The sequence below is a fragment of the Poecilia reticulata genome, linkage group LG11 (assembly GCF_000633615.1).
Source record: "Poecilia reticulata strain Guanapo linkage group LG11, Guppy_female_1.0+MT, whole genome shotgun sequence".
Classification (NCBI taxonomy): Eukaryota; Metazoa; Chordata; class Actinopteri; order Cyprinodontiformes; family Poeciliidae; genus Poecilia; species Poecilia reticulata.
Window position 1 is genome coordinate 12558656 of NC_024341.1, and position 19994 is coordinate 12578649.

At 38.3% G+C, this 19994-nt stretch overlaps 1 protein-coding gene across 1 annotated transcript; it reads left to right on the forward strand.

Moving 5' to 3' along the window:
- The first annotated feature begins 238 nt into the window (after positions 1–238).
- rmp24 (ribonuclease MRP subunit p24) lies at positions 239–19490 on the forward strand. Its single transcript, XM_008421810.2, has 5 exons — positions 239–588; positions 5191–5213; positions 6348–6577; positions 18026–18219; positions 18345–19490. Exons 1-5 carry the CDS (start codon positions 494–496, stop codon positions 18505–18507), a joined length of 705 nt encoding a protein of 234 aa, XP_008420032.1. The 5' UTR covers positions 239–493; the 3' UTR covers positions 18508–19490.
- The last annotated feature ends 504 nt before the right edge of the window (positions 19491–19994 follow it).

Here is a 19994-nt window from a genome sequence, read left to right on the forward strand (position 1 = left end):
AAAACATGACATCTACAATAAGTCTCATATCCGACCAATAAAAAACACTTTTTAATGCAAAAAAGTGATCTAAATGAACAGATATAATGCCTGCATTAGGGTTATCTTCAAAATATACTTTTACTCTGACCACCACCATAGTGAGACAGAGAGAGAGAGAGAGAGAGAGAGAGAGAGAGAGAGAGAGAGAGAGAGAGAGAGAGAGAGAGTTTTACTCGGTTTCCCATGATGCAACGACGCTGACGTCAGAGCCATGCGACGCAAAGTTCGTGTGTGATTGCCCGGTGATCATCTTCACACTTTATATCCACCTATCTTAGGATAACAGTGCCAACAGTGTTTACTTTCGCTTCTTTAAAGTCTCGGTTTTTACTACACGACTATTTCAGAGTTCAGTTTTTTTCTGGTTGACGTAATTTCCGTTTAGTTAGGGAAGACTCTTCAACAGTCACACGAGGAGACCGTTTTGGGTTTTTTTTTTTTTTTTTTGAAAATGCAGCTACGTCCTGGTGAAATGGCTGCACAGTTTCTGCTGGAGGCGTCTTTAATGTATGAGGAGAAATGCCCGGAGCTGTCACGGTATCTCATGTAAGAATTGCTTCTTGTCAACGTTAAACGTAGCTTTACATTAAAGCCACACCACTGTGTGCTGTATCCGTGTAATGACACAAAGAGTCCGCTAGGTGGAAGACCTTCATCAATAACTGAGGGCAATTTAATTTTATTGGTTTAAAACTAGTAACTTTGTTGTCACCGGTATTTTAAAGCACACTAATAGCCCACCGAACCAGAGTTGACCGATTCTAAATTAACATTGAATAATGCAGCCATAATAAACAGCACTAATCAGGTTTTTTCCTGGCTGATTTCCGGTTTTCTCAGAGGTCTTATCTGAGCGTTTCCTGTTAGACGATTCTGCTTCTTTATTCTAAGGACTATAAAACTAAAGAGTAACACAAACCTGCTCCTTCGACAAAGGTAGTACTTTTGAATCGAGAAGAAAATAAGCTAAGTGCAAGACTGTACCTATAAATACCTCAAAGAATATATCCCTCAACCTTATGCATTAAAGTTTATGCTGTTGGTTGATGTGTTTATAGTCCATGGGGACTATTCGTTTCAACTGACTGGTTAATTAGCAAAATTAGATTTTTCTGTATTTCAATATCTGACCAACCATTAGAGCCGATAAAAAGATAATTAGCCATTTCTGATCAAATTATACTCTCCCTTGTAAATGATAACTGACTCTTAATTGTCATATTGTGATGTGTTATAACCAATTATTAATTTATTTATTATACTGTAAAATACATTTCATTGGTTTAGATGCAACTTAACACCAAACTTCTTTTTGTCTGTATACTTAATCTGTTTTCTTGTGTCTTTATAGTTTTTGTTTCATAAACATGGAGAACATCACACATTCTTTGATTTTCTTTTTGATGATTGGCCAATTCTTGGTTAGGGGTATTGCCTTCTTCCAATTTACCACAACTGTCACAGTTTGCTGCTTCATTAGTGTTGCTTTTTATTCTGCTTTGTATCCTTAGTCTTGACTGGACCGTTCAAACACACGAGTGTTGTTCTCTTGTAGCTTTGACTGTATGTTCAGGGGTCGTTGTTTTGCTGGAGGGTACATTTCTGCTCCGGTTTCAACTTTTCTGCTGCCTCTAACAGGATTGCCTCGTCTTTAGTCACGTCCAGCTTTCCTCGAAATGGGACCAACTTCTCTGTCGCTGCTGAAAAAGGGCATCGCAGTGGCGTGATGCTGTTTTCCCAGTGTTTCACTGGTATGTGGTTAGTTTTCACGTAGGCCAACATTTTCATTTTTATTTCATCTGACCAAACTATTCAGGCCTATATAGAAATGCTGCATTCATAATGAAATGAAAAGAGACACCAGTAGACCTTTTTACTGATCAGGTGGCTTCTGAAGGCAGTTTGTTGAACTGGATTAATAACTTTAATCCTCTCACTCCACATTATGTTACTCCTTGATGATACCAAAGCTTTGCTGTCATGCTCCGAATGTCGGTGGTAAAAAATTTTTCCAAGAGCTTTAAAGCGACATAGCTCGAAAGTGTCTGTAGGAATGGAAACAGAAACATGAGTTCTACTGTTTAACCCAAATCAGGGGTATTTTACAGATGTGTGTGTTATCATTCTGTCACATTAGTACTCTGGTCTAGTCCTCATATTTCCTGGCTATAATAACCTGTTATATTGCTGAACATTCTGACAGTTTTTAACAGCAACCGACTGTGCAGCAGGCACAATTTCGAGGTGCATTTCTAGACGGCTATCAAAATCCATTTTTACACCAAAGTGCCTGGCAGGGAAGACATAAACATTACCCGCAGCCAAAATTTTACACTTGACTTGATGAGCTAATTAAAGTGGCTTCAGCCAGGGTGAAAAATGAGAGGCTGAATAATAGGTAGAAAATTACTCCGATAAGAATCCCCATTTTAAGCATCTCTAGACGTGAAGAACTGTGTTAAGGTTATTGTCGGCGTCCATTAAAATAACCCCAGTAATGCCTCTTTGTTTTTCTTTGTGCTTCCACCATTTTCCATTTGCATTGAGGGTCTCTCAGCCATTATTTCGGTAGAATGTTAGTTTGTGGGTGTGTAATGCTCATAAATACAGCCAACTAAATGTGGTGCTAATAATGCCTACTGCTGCTGTCTTCACCTTTTTTCAGTCTACGGATGACAGCAAGTGTCAGTGTGCTTTGATTACATGTCTTTGTCCATCCATCCATTTTCTTTACACCCTTGTCCCTTAATGGGGTTGGGAGGGAGATGCTGGTGCCCATCTCCAGCTAACGTTCCAGGCGAGAGGCGGGGTCACCCTGGACAGGTCGCCAGTCTGTCACATCTTTGTATATATATTTTTTTAGAAAAGATACTTTTAGAGTTTGATAATACTGTTTGTGAAATTGTGTTAAAAGTTTATCGTGACTCGAAAGGCATGACCTGATGTACAGTACCTATGAAAAGTATTCACCCCCATAGATTCTTTTACCCTTCTATTGCTTTTACAAAGCTATCATGATTGACAACAAAATTTATGTTAACAACTTTGCCATTTAACATTAATACCAAAATCAAAACTGATTTCCACAAAATAATTGCAGGTAAATACAAATATGTAATGCAACGTAAATGACTACATAAACACCCCATAATTTTGCTTCAATTATTTTTTTGGATCCATCCCCTGACATGTACTTTGTAATAAGCTTTCCTCTGATTTGCTTGAAGTGTTCTTCTGTCTTCATGCTGTAACGGTAGCTAGGAATATTAATTAACCAGATATAGGTGTCTCTATAGTACAACCACTTGACAAACACTTACTCAGGTGATCTATATTCCACTTATTGTGAGACTACTAGAAACATTGCTTGGACCTCTGTTAAATTAGGTCAGTCACTTTCAAGGGAGTGAATATAAATGCTGTCACTTATCTTATGTTTCGTATTTTTGTCATTTTTATATAAATCAGTTTTTACTTTGACATTAAAGTTTGTCAATGTCTTTTTTTTTACCTTTACTTAAACAGTTTGATTTTGCATGAAAAACAAACACAAAAGAGTTATTACAGTAATACTTTTATTGAAGCCCGAATGAAAACCACTTTATAATTGGTGAAAGTTTTGCCTAATCTCTGAAAATAATTCTTAAAGTCTTGTCTAATTTTCTCTCTTGAGCTGGATGTGTAGTCACGCCCTTTAATCACCGCTTTGACTCTGCATCTCAGTTGGGGACAGCAGATAAAATATAATAAATCACGTATGTTGTCTACCATCACAGCGTATGTTTAGATTAACATTGAGTGTCTACAAGAGTTAATATCAATATCAGTTCCAGTTTTATTTTAAGTGTGTGTCCCTCTTTTCTTTATGAACCACACAGTCCTTTACAGATCGCATCTCCCTGCTGACCGCAGTTCATGTTTACAGCACATATCTCCCGTCTCTATCACCACAACGAAGTATGCACTTAAAAGGAGATGCATGACAAGTATGATAATGAGTTCCGTGCAGTGGGGTGTGTCGTTGTGGTCTGCAGTTTCTGGGAGCCAGCTCATCTGAGAAAAAGGAAGAAGGCTGAATTCCCAGAAGACCCCAGGGTCTTTGCTTTGATTGCGTGCCGGAAAATTTCAAAACAAGGTTTTCTGCAATCAGACTGTGTAGTAGTCGCTCTCCTTTAAGGTTAAACTAAGGCAGTTATTTGAATTGTGGTTTTGCATCTGGATCTTGAGGGAGTCGAATATTATGTTGCCTAATTAGCAGAAAGTGTTAGAATAAACAGCTTTCTGAAGAATTTAAGCATTTTTTTTTCTCAAACCGTTCAAGGTCCTCTGCAGAGAACTACAGCTTGTCTTTAATTACGCGTCTTCTGGAAAGGCTTCGACATAATCCGAAAATGTTTTCCAGTCCTTAATGAGTAGTAGCATTAATGACTGGACTTGGTATTTAAATCACAAATCTTTGTCCACCACAGAAAGCATCAGATTCATTAAACCCCATCTAGCTCTAATACAGACAGTGTTTCAGAGAGAATCAACATACATTGAAGTTTGTTTTTGTAAATGTGACAAAATGTGAAAAAGTTCAACGCTGGCCCACAGTGGGATGCAGCATCCTTCCGCTGTGGGCCAGCTCCAGATTAAAAACAACCCGATATCTCCTCCCTCTCTTTTCCATAAGCCTGACCCGGCCTCACGTGCAGCTGGATGCCAAATGACCCCAGTCATTGATTCAGGCCCAGAGCTAATTTTAGCAGGGCTTATCGGTGGCTTAGTTAAAATGTTTGTGCAAATATCTAATTGAGAATGCTCTAAAAGTAGACGAGGCCCTCTGGGAAGGTGAACTTGCCCTATATTGCTCGGGAGAGACCCCACCGGGTTTCCGGTTGGAGTTTTTCCACCACACATAACAGGAGGAGAGAAGTCGGTGTCAAACATTTTTTTTCTAGATTGATTTTTCCACCCTCTAATAGGTTGTTTCCGGAAATCCATTCATAGGCGAGAAATAAAGAAAAAAGTTATATATATTTTTATTTTGTTATGCACAAGTAACCTAATAAAATGCACAAGAAAGCATACATATATTTTTTTAATGATTTAAATTATTTACAATTTTATTAAAGCCTAATCTCATCTCATGTTCTTCTTTCACAGGCATCTGCCATACCAGCCTGAAAGTAAGTTGAATCTTTTCTTTTTTTTTATCTCTGGTCTCCCCTTTCATTTGAAGTTGTCCTTTAAATTCTTGCATGTGTAAAAGCCAGAACCACAAAACAAAGTAGCGAGCAGGACCTTGTCACCGGCTTGTCAAGGTTGATGAAACTCACTAAATCCGCGGCCAAACATACCCCGCCGTCCAGCTGTCTGCAGCAGACTGCGGGTTGGGATCAAGCGCGCGCTCGCACACGCGTGTTCTGACCCGTGCCAACATAGACCACATCAGGGCGCGGAGAATGACGCTACTTAACAAAGACTGCTAAGGTTTCACTCTGCAAATAGAACGGGAGCCGGTGCTTTAGAAAGAAACAACTGGCTTGTCTGCAGAACACACAGTATTGTTGTGAGAACAACTAATTGGACTGTGGAATTAAAATCTTAGGAATTAAAGACCCACGATTATTAATGGTCTGAAAACGTAATGCGTTCTTGTGTCTGTTCCTGTTGGTTGAATATTTAAAGAGTCCTACTTCAAGTTACGGAACTTGGCTTAAATTTGGTTCCAAACTTATCATTTAGTTTAACTTTTTTGCTTTGTTCACTATATCTTTCTTATCAAGGTTTGTTTTGTTTTGCCTTCATGCACCTTACATAGAGATTCTCAAGCTGGGCTCATCAGCGTGAGGTTGAGTTTGCGTTTTGGAGAGAGGGAAAAATGTTTCTAAAGTTAAACCTATAATCAACTCATGATGCTCTATATTGTGTTCTTTCTCTTTAATTAATCATTGTAATATATTCCAATTAATCAATCACGATTGATTAGTAGTGACTCGATCCAATATAGTCTTTCAATTTCTAGTTGATTGACTGTATTGTATCACAACAGGGACATTTTGATTCAAAAATATATTTTTGTAATATATTCATATTTATTTCTTAAAGTATGGCATAAGGGCTTGCTGGTCAATTAACATATTTGCAATTCTGATTGATTTTTAATAGATGAGACTGAGTTTAATGTGATTGGAGATGCATAAATATAATTAACTTTCTCAATTGCTATTTAGTTTTCCTCTTTTTGTACCACAGAAATGTCAGCTGCTGTAATTTGGTAGGTTGCGGAACATTTGACTGATTTCTTCTTGTCATTTCAGGACAAGAGAAGATAAACAAAGTTTGGGTCCACAGCTTGTTGCAGGACATGTCATTGTGTTCGTACTGCTGCCAGTGGCTGAAGCCCGATAACCACCGGGTGCGGCTGCGGCCAAAGCGGCGTCCTTCTGCGCGGGTGAAGCAAGTGCTGCTTAGGAGAGCCAGAGGAAAATGGTTGAGCCTGGCGCAAAAAAAGCTCCTGATCCGCTTCCAAAAGTCGCCTTCAATGGTGGTGAGTAAAGATAACGCTAGTCTGAGTTTAGAATTTCCCTTCTATCCAAAATCATAATTTTAAGGCAGAGTTGCTACAAAAATCTATGTAAAGCAGCCCAGCTATGTTTAAATGTTGCAGAAAATGTAACACTCTTGAAAAATCCCTTCAACTGGATGTGTGGTGGTGCAGTATTTTGTTATTCCAGTACATAAAATCCTACGTTAATTAAAAGTTAAAGGTTTTTTTTTATTTTTTATGAACTCATATAACCTGGCTTGATGATCAATTTGATGGTATGTTGTTGATGTATGTTTGCAGGTCGGTGTATAAAGATAATTCTCCAATCATTCTCTTGACTTTGAACCCAAATTTGCTCATATGCAAAGATAAACAATAAAGTTTATCTTTATTATTTTCCACGTTAGAAAACAATCCCTGTTGTAATACAAAGTAGCTATTTAATAATGTTTTGTTCATGCCTCTCCCTTTACCATGGCCTTTAGTTTAATATTTGGCGTACCTGGAAGAGAATCCATGTCCTCCGCTGCTGGTCACACTGCTTCTTTTCCCCCTGTCCTCCTAATGGATGGCACCTACCAGTGACAAAATGGAAAGCATATTTTGGCTGTCACACTCCCACTCTCCTGGTTATCTCATTTAGAAGAGGGTGCTGGTGATGGATTGTGCAACCACGGGGTCTTCTTTCCCTTCTATCCGTCAGCTGAAATTGGAGAGAAACACTGAAGAGCCCGTCTGACATTCACCTCATGCTGCTTCAGTGAGAGCACTCAATAAACTCTGCCTGGGTTCATTTGCTTTGCAGAATCTTTGCCTCACGAGAAAGTCTGAACCCTTCCCTTATTGTTTTATGCAATTTACTTTAAGGGCAAATGGGGTAGATAGCGATGGGAAGTAGCGAAAGGACGAGCACAGCAAAGTTCTGAACGTGAAACAGCAGTAGCAGTAATTTTAACACCCGTTGCTCGCTGTGTGCTCTTCTTCTTCTGCCTTTGTGGACTCCTGTGAGTGCTCCATCAATATTACCATAATAAATTGTCTCACACTGAAGTTGTCGACTCCTTGACACCAATCAGAGAGGAGACAGCTGCTTAATAGGCGGTCAGAATCATGAGCGAGCAGGAACTCCGTCTGTGACAGCACTGAAAATAACAATCACATAACTTGGCATGTTTATACAGTGGGAGCATACATGGATCCATAGATAGAAAGACTTGTGAGTTTTTGAAGTCATGTCTTCCATCAATATTGATATGCCATGACCTGTTGAACTCCAGTGTGTCTATTTGGATTTTTTTTATGTGCTAGACAATGGATGCAAAATGAGAGATTTTGTAATTTTTTTGTTCATTTATTTATTTATTTTGAATATGCAAGTAATACCTAGCTTCTCACTTGTTGCGTAATACCATACATCGCACAACAGCAAATAAAAATTGAAGGAAGCACAATAACTATAGAACACTATAACCAAGGAAAAGTAGCTGGCATAACCAAAAAGGAGTGAATAAGAAACAAAGCTTATTGTCCCTTTACAAGTAAAAATCAGAGAAGTGTCGTAATCTGTTTATTTTAAGCCATTTTTACTCTTGTATGTGTAATAATGTGAAGAAAAATAACACCAAGAATGTTTATTAGTCTATAAATAGTTGTTGTTTTTTTAAATTGCTCCATGATTCAGTGGAGTTTGATTCTGAGTTCTCAGGTGTTCAAAATTCATTGCAAGAAATCCCAGGAAACACAAGCATGTATAACTTTTTTTTTTTTTTTTTTTAAGAACTACCAAGTCTCATTTTGCAAGGTTGTATTTATCTCATCCCTTAGTGTTGTGTTTGCAATGGAAAGATACCTTTTAAATCAATTTATCAGCTAGAAAATACCTGTCTGAACTTTAATTGAACGTCTCTTTAACTCTATTTGATGCCACTGTCATCATGGAGTATTTATAGTGTATGAACTCGTGAATAAAATATGCTCCAAAATTATGCATCTGTTACTTAAATTGGATTTACAGATGGGAGCAAAGTTGTTGGTACCACAGAACATGTAATAAGTATCATTATTTCTGGTTCAGCTTCAGCCAAGATTAGCTCTCCTGTTAAACTACGCTGTCATCAAACGTCCTCTGTGTTTACTTTGGGCCTCACTCAGCCGTGACTGCGCATATCTGCTCTTACTCACGTGTCAGCTGTCATTACAACGAACAGTGTTTATGCAGACTTCCTTGTGAAATTATCTGCTCCGTGAATGTCACCCACAGATATTTTTATTCTGTTTTTTTTTGTTGTTTTTTTTTTTTGTTCAAATGGTCGCTGCCCTGTCGTCTTCTGGCGAGTCGACTGGAATTGGCCTCCACCTGCCCTCAGTTGAGGGGCAATAGCAAGGTGTTTGTTGGATCGGTAAAGATGAGAGAGGAGGAATGTGGAGTGGTCCTCTTTGTTTAGCTCCTAGATTCCATGCAGATGAGCAGAGCATGGCAACAGCAAAGTGGCAGGAGGAAAATATTTTCTAGTGTTCTTTAAACATAGAAGATGGCAGTCATGGTTTCAAAATAGAAGCGGCAGAGGTGCTTCAAGGACTGTTTATACCTGAGAATTTTCCTTTCTTCTATTTTTACCTCACCTCCACTTAAACGGCATACTTCCAAAAATATTCAGCTTAGATAATTAATTAAATGAACCCTGTTTCGTATACGGTATGTGTGTGAAAAAGATTAATCCCAGTGTGAGCTCTGGCTCACTCGAGAGCTGCTCGCTTTAGTTCCGTTTTAAGTTTCCCTGATGAGATAAAAGTCAGAACTTTGCTTTGTTTTTTTCCACCTGTTATATTGTTAGTCATTCTCAGGAAGATAGCGGTTAATGTTTATGGGAAATTAAATAAGTGAACACTTAAGTGTTCCCTTTATTTTTTTTTAGCAGTATATATACCTCCAGTACCTTTTTTTTAAAAGCAGGTTGTAAAAATGCAGAGATGCTTACTTGCTTTATTTTTACAGCGGGGTAGCTGAGAACTCAGACTGTGAGGTGTTTGTCAGTCTGAGAGCCAGACTCTGTAGCTCTGACTTGGAGGTAAAAGTAGAAAATGTTTTAAATTTATTATTGATAAAAATCAACCCTGGTTCAAAGGGCCCAAACCGTAATACTCAGCATTTTACAATTGTTTTGCTTTTTATGTTGTTTTTTTTATGTATTTATGAAACACACCAAGTGTGATAAATGCTGAATTGGCAAAATGTAGGTTCCTTTTTTATGTTTTAAAAACAAACATCTGCATTGGTGATTCTTAGTTCTTTTCATTTGAGCACTTTGTGGATGTTATTCCTTTTTTTAGCAGGACAGACATAGATGGTTGGTCATTTTGCAAACAAAAATATTCTAAAAATCCTTTTGCAGGTTGTTGCTGTGTGAATTTTAAATTGACCTGTATCTTCACAGTTGAGCTGTGAGTGAAAATACAGACACAAGAATACCTGGCACCATCTAACTGCTTTTATTTAGACATAGACAGATTTTATTGTCACTCAGCTGCTCACCTGTAATCGACATACTTATCATAATTTTACTTAAAAACAAAAAAATCAGCAATAATCCCATAGCTGAGCCTTTTAAAGCTCCAACCATGAACTGCTGACAACCCAGTACAAAATATAAATACTTGTAGTTTCTTCCAAAGTCTTAACAACTTGTTCAGAAGTTCAATTGACTCTAATAGCCTGGATAAAGCAAGTAGACTTTAGTCTATCTATGTTCAATATTACATCTACATTAAAACATTTTACATTCCCTTAGCTGGAGTCTCCTCTGTCTTCCTTTAGACTTGTTTAAACTCCTTTGCTAGTGCTTTACCACTGTGTCAACACAGAGCTTTATGGCTGTGCTCACATTTGTCTGATCTTCTTGCTGTCAAATACAAAAAGCCGCTTCATCAGATATGAATCACGGCGCTAGGTTACTGTAACCAAGTCGCGATTGCATGTGTGTGTGAGTGTGTAGCCCCTGACACAAGTTTATTTTAAACCAGGTATGAGTATTAGCAGATCTTGGTACCCATTGTTCTTGTTCGCTTGAAGTGTCAACATTTGTGCGGTCCTGTTTTAGACCGAAGGATGCTGTGAGTTACTTAAATTAGCTCGTGAACTATTTATTAATGCTCCACATTATTTGTTTTTGTTTTTACATTCTTTTGAGTGCCTTTTTTTTTTACCCATGTGGTTCCAAGGAGATTGCTTGCAGCTTTGTCTCTAAAGTTTGATGCTGGTTTAAGAAAAACACGTGCCCGTTGTAAACACACTCATTCACTGAGATGCTCAGAATATTTATACTCAAAGCCGTAAATCACCCCTCACCCTCTAATTTCACACCATATTGCCTCCCTGACGTGTGTGTGTGTGTGCATGTATGTGCTGCCCTTGGGGTGGATGCCAACACACAACAGGCTTTCCTCAGCCCTGCGGAGCTTATGTCCTGCAGATATTATAAATCAGAAATGTTTATGCATGCTAGACAGGTTATCTCGCAGCGGATATGGAAATAAGTTGGATTGCAGCCCCCACAAGAGGGAGACGGACCGTAAATGGAGCGAAGAAGAACAGCATATTCTCCTCTTCCATATTTCCCTCCGTCCTCCTTGAGAGTAGATTTACACTTCTCGGGAGGATCATTTATTACAGTGGAGACATATTCAGTTCAGTCGTTTGCCCCGCTAAATATACTCACGGTGTTTTGGGTAGTTAATGACCGAAGAGAACTTGGATTCACTAACAGTTGATTTAGTTGTCCGGTTATAATCACTTTTTCTTATTTATTTTTTTTAACCTCACGAGCCCCTTGTTCTCTCCTGTCATGCCGTTTGTCTTCAAGCAGACATGTTCTCAAAAACAGGACAAGTATTGCACGTAAACTAAACAACTTTCCCCTTAACAGAAGAAAAATGGTAGTATTAAATTCTTGTACAGCTTTAAATAGTCCTTTCATTTGAACATAAAATAGTGCATTTTATCATTTCTATTTCATATTTATGTATTTTTTAAATTAGGGTACACACTGTCCAGCTAAATACAAACAGAGACTTACTACATCGTTGTGGCATGCCATCTATGTTGCTCTCTGCCTCACGTTATTTAATCTTAATGTTATTAATAATTCTGTATACTTGTGATCCTTTTGTTGCTTTAACTGTAATGAATCATGTTGGTCCTTATTTATGAGCCCCCAGTGAGCAGCTTTTGGATTCCTTGACTCACCAGGATTTGCGGTTCTTCTCAGCTGTAACTGAATCCAGCAGCACGTCCTCACATTAGTGACATTCATGAAGCCACCCAGGCCCCATTCATCACCTCTAATGATAATCGGTGATTTCTAAATTCACATCTGTCTCCAAGCTGTTTTGTCCATTTCTCTGTGTGTTAAACATCTTTGATGTGAAAAAACACATTGGAATCTTTTTTGTGCGTGTCCGCAAGACAAAGATGTAGTTCCGGTCAATCGTTTAGTAAGATTTATTTTAGCTGTTCTTTTTGCTGCTTTTGTGATTGTACAGCTCAATACTTGAATTATTATTATTTTTTTTTTCAATAGGAGCTGAGCACAGAAGTTTAAATTCATAGTGGATTTTTTTTTACGCTTCAAAACAATATGTGGAGGCTTGAATATGCACATACATAAATCCTCCTAAGTATTTCAGTAGGTGCTGGAGGTTCTGCTTATATCATGCCGTACCATACCATTTTATTTCTAAAGCATAGCAGCTGACCGAAGTGCTGTGCAAAAATAAAAACAAAGAACAACAGTAAAACAAAAAGACAAGTATTAAACAATAGGAATAAAAACATCACAAACACACAGAGTGCAACATCAAGACACTCACTCTGGGCTTAAAACCAAAAGAGAAAAAATGTTTTTAAACTAGCTTTAAAAGCAGGAAGAGACAGGGCTGCCTGACCGTTAGCAGGAACTCATCCCGCAATTTAGGAACCAAAGGCTCCGTCTCCTCTAGTTATGATTAAATTCATTAGATTATTATGTCATAAAATTATATCTTTGATAGTCTTTGGTAAGGAACTCTGTAACAACATGTGCAGGCTGGTATAACTTTTTCGCACATACCAGGGAGGAAGAGGCAACAGATTATAAAAGTTCAAGCATCACGATTAAAATCATCTTGTCCAATCTGACTGACTGGACATTATCACAACGCCACAGACTACCAGTAATTCAGCAGAAGCCTCTCTGTCCTTTCTGTGGTGCAGTTTGACTTGTATCAGATGAGTGGCGCAGGAGAAAATGTAACCTCTATTATGACCAGAGACTGACTGGAAGAGATAAATGCACATGACATTTTTTATTTATTTTTTTCTAAAATGGCGCCATGTCGCAGATTACATACACTTTTCTCTGCATTTATCGAGCCGTTGGCCTCCAAACGGTGAAACTGTCTAATGGCATCCGATCACAGTGATCAGCTGTTGTTATAGAAAAGCTCAGCCATGCTGGGACGCGTATCGATCACCCCCGGCTGCTCTTCTTCCTTCAGGTTCATTGTGCCGAATCGATGTTCTCTGTGATGACTTTCACAGCCCAGCAGATATTTGTCTACATCACCATCAACACATTGCACTTACAAACATTTGTGATGGGTGATTATCTGAGCTCAGGATCTCAACATGCGTTTAATTCAGTCAGTCGCCGTGTCGGTCGGCTCATCTTCATCCCTTTGGCTATATCACAATGCTAAGGTCAGACTAATCAACCCAAGCCAACCTCTGGCACCAAGAGAGAAATACGGGAAGGGGAGGTATTTATGCAGCCGAGGCTAAATATAGAAGGAGTCCATCTGCAAAATTGATTTATATGGGTCTGTTTGGGCTTGTGTGTCTTTATAGGTTTAGCTTCTAAGCTTATTAAATCCTAAAGCTATTTCTTTTAAACGTATGCATAAGCTCATGCTTAATGAGACTGTGGCTCACATTGCAGATGATGCTCCTGGTAAATTTGCTCTTAATTTAGAGAAACTACCAAGTCCAGAAGTTTATACACACAGACTTGAAATTTGTTTTATTTAAACCATTGGGGATGAGATTATATGTGCTGACTCAAATGTATAAACACCCCCTGACCCGCTAATGTTTGGTCGATTCTCTGTTTGGTCCAAGCAGGCAGCTGCACATTTCAGTCGAGCTTGAAGGTGTCGCTTTTGGAGCAAAGGCTGTTCTTCTCAATTGTCACCCTTTCAGTTCTTGTTGATGTGAAAATGGCTCCACTGTGGACGGTGACATCAGCGTTTCTGCAGCTTATTCTTTTAAGTTGTCTGATACGTGATCAGTCCGACCCCAAAAGGATTAACGTGTCCGTGCGCAGTTTGTTATGTAAAACAGTTTGTTCAGAATTGCAATATGACATTGCCGTTTCTGCCCAGCCTGTGCATGCGTGAGAACCAGTGTTCTTCAGTATCCAGGCATCGTGCGACTTGACAGATGAATTAGTCCTGCCTTCATAACAGCACCTGCCAACAGCATTAAACTTAATAGCTGCATCTGCTGTCATGCATGAAATCCAAAACTAAACAGCTATGATATATTTGTTTTGGGGTGAAGGTTAAGCATTTCTGTCATCTGTGTTGGCCATTGAGGGAAAAAAACACACACACACAAGCATGCAAGTCTGATAAGAAACTTTATATATTTGTTTTGAAGGATAAGGGCTGAAAATACTTCTCTAAAAATACACAACATGGAGAGAATAATAGACTGATAAAAGAATCCTATGTACTTTTTGATCCGTCTGACCATATGGTCAACCTCCATTTATTTTTTTTAACTTTCACCAATAGAAAATACTCTTAATATTCCTCCAGATGTGCATAAATAGGTTCTTATCCCCTGTTCTGTCCTGAAGCATTTCACCTGTGCCATATGCTTGATTGACCATGGTGCTTATTTGTCCGCAGCCAGACTCGGAAGATGAAGAAATTAAATCTCTTCATGGCAGCAGCTCACGTGTGCCCCTCCAAGTTGCATTCGCAACATGTCAAAGGATTAGCGTAAATTAAACAGGCACACGTGGCGCTGTGGCTTGGACTTCCTGTTATATCCATTTCGTAAATCTAGTTCCCCAGCAAAAGAGCTGCCGTTTCAAAGTTGTGTTCCAATACTGCAGTGCTGCAGGGTCTTCTGGGTCGGCAGTGCAAAACGGAGGATAAACCAGCATGATGTCACAGCAGCTGTAAACATCTGTAGCCAGCTGTCCGTCTGCGTTTCATCCAGAACTCTGAGCAACACACCCTTCAGTACAAGCCACTCCATCAATCCCAGCAAACATCGTGACCGGTCAGCGAGTTCAAACCAGTGAAATCAAAGCGTTTACATAAGTCTCTATGACCATAATTCGTTCCAGTATGTGTTGATGAAGGCTGCAGTAGCTAGAGCAAACCGTAGCTTTCAGTTTTCTGTTTGGGCTTAATTTGATGAAGCTGTAATGATTTACCGGAAGGCAGAGGTCGTTGTTGCCGGAACACCAGTAGAATGTGATAGGAATCTTTCCTGCCTTACTGCTCATTTCTTCAGATCTCTGTGTGTATTGTTTCATTTCTGTTTGTCGCCAGATAAACAATATCTGATGACATTGACGTTTAGAGGCAACATCAGCCTTTAAACATCATAGAATATTACATGCTGAAAAATTTGACTTGAAAGGACTTACCAAGTAAGCATTAGCCTGTTTCTGGTAGGAAGGTATACCAATTCTTTAAGAAATTACACTTTTTAAAAAAACTACAAATGTTGCATGTCATGCTTTTGCTGTTTTTTTTAAATTATCTTGATAACACACCAACCAAATGACTGGAGGTTTCTCTGTGTGGAGCATACACTTATCTTACTATATCACTTACCTTGCTCTGTAGGTGGTACTGGCTGTCATTTGACTGAAAGACGCCTCACATATGTTTTCCTTAATTTCAAGGCAGACGAATTTAGCAGGTACAAGTACAGGTGACAATGTTGTTCAAACTATAAAAGCGTTATGAGAGTAATGCTGCTTTAAAACTACAACAAGCAGGTTTGGGGTGCCATGTTTGTTAGTCAGCAGCAGGCTACTTGAGCAGATAGCCTGTCTAGCCAACTAAATATCTGTTTGTCTCCAAGTATTACTTTATAGACAACATTATGAGCAAAAAGCATATTTAATAAAATAGTTACCAAGTGTTGTTGATATTTAGTCCAAGTTTGTGATTATTAAAATCAGACAGTAAACTTAGTGCTATCAAACAGTATTTGTCTGCTTACAGTTTTATGTTTTTCTTTTTTTTTCTTGCTTAATGATTAAGTTCATTATTAATATCTCACAAGAACAATCCGACTTAATATAAACATTTGTCTTCTGTTTTTTGTTTTGGTTTTTTTCCCTAAGGGAAAAACCAACATGGCCCAGCATCATGTCAATTATCTGCTTACATAAAGTCTGTCTGATGAAGATCTCAAAGGGCAACACATAAATAATAACAACAAATAAATGGTTTAGTGGTGAAAGTTCCCATGTGAGAGGCTGGCCTCCAAAAATTACTTCTAGACCGGATTGGTGACTCATCCATGAAGCCTCAGTTAAAGTCAGTGTTTATGATACAACAGTAAGAACAAGCAGATATGACATTAATGGAAACGTTTCTTGGTTACAAAAACAAAACAAGCGTTTCTTGGGGGTTTTTTGTGATAAAAAAAACAAAAACATAACTGACCAAAAGAAACCAAAAGACTCACAGCACCAAAAAATATCCTGATGATGTCAATGAAGACTTGTGTTGTGCAGGAGGTCAGTAATCCAAAGAACATGTCTAACTCCTCCTCTGAATGGTTCTTAAAAAAAAAAAAAGGTTTTGGAGTGGATTAGTCAAAGTCCTGGCTTAAATAAATTTGAGGCTCTACAGCATGAGCCATTTATGCTAGAAAACCCATATATGGCTGAATTAAAACAAGTCTGCAATGACTTGTTTGTAAAAGGCTCATTGGCAGTTATTGCTAATACTGGCTGAAAATAATTCTGTTAACTGAAATAATTAGTTAATTTATCACTTTTTAATTTAAATCATCAATAAATTAGCTTTTTGGTGCATGTTGCAGTTACATGAACCCTGCATTAGGTTCACATATTCCTGACTACTCTAGACTGTGTTTCTGCAGAGCATTGGCTGGTTCTCCTTTGAGCCACGCCCCTGCGTAACAGTGGGAGGGTCAGTGTGAGGGCCTTTATAAAGCTGGACACGCAGACTGGTGTAGTAAACACTTTCTACTCAGTCAGTTTGAACTCCGGCATCCTCGACTCCTCAACGCATACCACCTGTCAGACTCTTGAAATGGCTACGTTCGTCTCGGTGAGTTTTCCACCTCCTCAGCATTTGTCAGCAGCTCCAACCGGTTTTAAAACTTTGCCAACTCTACATGACTTGAGACAGACTAGATTTGCTTTTAATCATGTTAGGAATTAGTTGAACAATTAAAATCTACGGATCATTTTATACGTTCAAAAACATTGCTTCAAGGAGAAAACTAGTGGGTTGTTTTTGCTGTTAAAAAATAGTTTTCTGGCTTTTCTTTTCTTCTTGGAAACTTTGGCTCTTAATATGATTTCAATTACTGTGTTTTTAATCTGGTTCAATATGATTTCAATTACTGTGTTTTTAATCTGGTTCAGTTGCTTTAAATTTATGCTTTAAAAAGAAAAGCAAACTGTTGGAAAACTGCACATTTTACAAAAGGTTGTTGATCACCTCTGGACTTGCTCTCTTGATCAGTCAATGTGGTTAAAATTACCTTTTTTTGTAAGACTCCAATTTTCACTAATTTGATTACTGACGATCTAACTCTGTAAGCAACAACACAATTGTATTTCTTCATGCTCGACTCTAACCTAATGAGCCGCTAATGTTTACTGGAGGCAGGGATCTTGGACTGCCGTCTTGAATCATGAGGTTCTAAAAATGGGAACATTTCGCCTTCTGACGTTTACTGGCGTCTACTGGTTTTTCTTCGACATAGCCAGATGTTTTATTTTCCGACATCCGCATTATATGTCAGGTTTATTTTTTATTTCTCTGCTTTGAGATAGGTCATGTGTAAGTGTGTCGGAACTGTATACTCATGAAGAAATTCTGTCTAGAGTATTTAACGTTTAGAGCCGACATCTGCTATTCAAATAGGCCAAACTGCACAGCAACAGCCCCATCATATCAATACCGCTCCTGAAAAATACAATTATGTTTGACGAGGGTATAAAACATAAACCTGACTACTAAGTCTTGAATATTCTCCCAGAAATGTTTTGTGAACTAAAAAAAAAACTAAACTTTGCTGGACTTTTTGACGAGCCTGCATCCACCTTGACCTGAAAACTTCATTTCGCATGAGAACTCGGGTCATGAAGAATTAATGAATATGTCCTGTTTCTCTCATTATTCCAGATGGCCACCTGCCACGCTTGCAGTAAGACATCCATACACAAAGGGGTGAACAGAGATTTTATATCCAGCTTCGCTAAGACCCACAGCACACCAGGGAGCGCTGGCAAATACAAGACTCCCCAGTCCAGCAGCAGATCCAACACGACCACACCCAAGACCCCTGGCAAAGATAAGACACCGTCTAGTACACCAAGGTACATTACCCAATCATATTGATGTTAATAATTAAATCATAACTTAAGTTTTTTTGGGGGGTTTTCCCAGCATAATTAAAATCTACATTTATCTGAGTTTTGTATCTTCTGTCTCATTCCTTTAGATCCTCAATTACTTCCACTACTTCAGGGTCGAGTTCTTCTTCCTCCAAGTCTTCCTCCAAATCCAAAAACTGGGTGGTTCAGCGTCTCAGCAAAATCCTCACACGAGAGGACAGCCAGGGCAAAAAGAAGGGAAGCTTGAAGGACTTCCTCTCCTCACTTTGAGGTCCTCGCTGACTTTTTGTCGCTACTCTCGCTCTTAAAAAAAAACGAGAAGGAAGACCAATGTTCCAACTTGTTTACAGCACAGGCTAACGAGGAACTTAAATGGCATAAGTTTCCGAGGTGGTGTGGGAAGGATCAGTGTTGCCGGGCTGATTGGAAGGGAGCTCCTGAACGTCCTAAAATTCATAACGAGAAGCGTTGAGCTTTCAATCAGTTCCCGCACATTCTGCTGTGTCAGGCGAAGTGGAATGCTTCCTGAAAACTCCTAAACTGGAGTTGGTTCTCTTACAATGTCTGCTACTTTTGAGGCATTTCCACCAAGCTTGTTTACACACCAATATTCTTTAGTTTTTCTGCATCCACACATTTATGACATGCAACCACATGCAAACAGAAACTTTACCAGCTTCCTTTCATAGGTTGATTTCCTCTTTGTTTTTTTTGTTTTTTCAAAACAAGCTGATCTCATACAATGTGATGTAAAAAGTTTTGGAATTAATTTTTTTTTTTTGCTAACTCTTAGCCTTTAATTCATTGTTAGGCATTTATAATGGCATAGGGAGGCTAATCATGTCTGTGTATATATTTTGCCAAAGCAATTTTGTATATGTATACACATTTTTTTGAAAGTGTAAGTCAAAACTGACAATATTCACAAGTTTAACTGAGAAAAAAAGAAATCACACGTTTACATATCACACAGTAAACTTTATTATTTTATTGTCTGAACATTGAATATCATCAAAACTCCTTAAGAGATTGTTTGATAACTCCTTGGGCTAAATACAGTTACTCTTTTAAACAATTTCTTAAGAGCATTAGTATTAAATGAATCTAGTGTTTGTTTTTTTGTTTTTTTGTACTGACTGATTTCTTGCTATACTGTGGAAATGTTCAGTGAATTGTATTCTGAAATACCTCACATTTGTATTCAAACTGCTTCTGAAATTAAACTTTTTCAATATTAAAAAACTTTCACCATTCATGCTCTTTTTGTGTGATGCTTTGTTTCTTGCACCTAGCCTGTCTGATTAAGGAGAAGGTCTTGATTAGAGTTATAACATAGGATAATCAACTAATTTTATGACCTAGAAGTTTAATGCATTTTGTGAAATGATGCATAATAGTGATCAGCTTTTTTTTGGATCCTTGTTAAAAGTGGTCTGTTAATAGCTAACAGACAACTTTATGTGCAGTAAACAACTATAAAGCAAATTAAAATTATTTAGTTGCTTGCAGAAATAGATGTTCTTCTGATAAGTTTGTCACATGTTCCCTCCCATCTGTTAATGGTTTGCAGAAACACGTTTCGCTGTGAGTTCTTAGGTTCTGTGTGACCAGAGCCTCTTCTCCCCCATTTGCTAAGTCAACCACATGCAAACAGAAACTTTACCAGCTTCCTTTCATAAATTGATTTTCTCTTTTTGGTTTCTTCCTTAAATGCCACTAATAAATCAAGTTTTTTATGATGGATGAAACAGAACTGT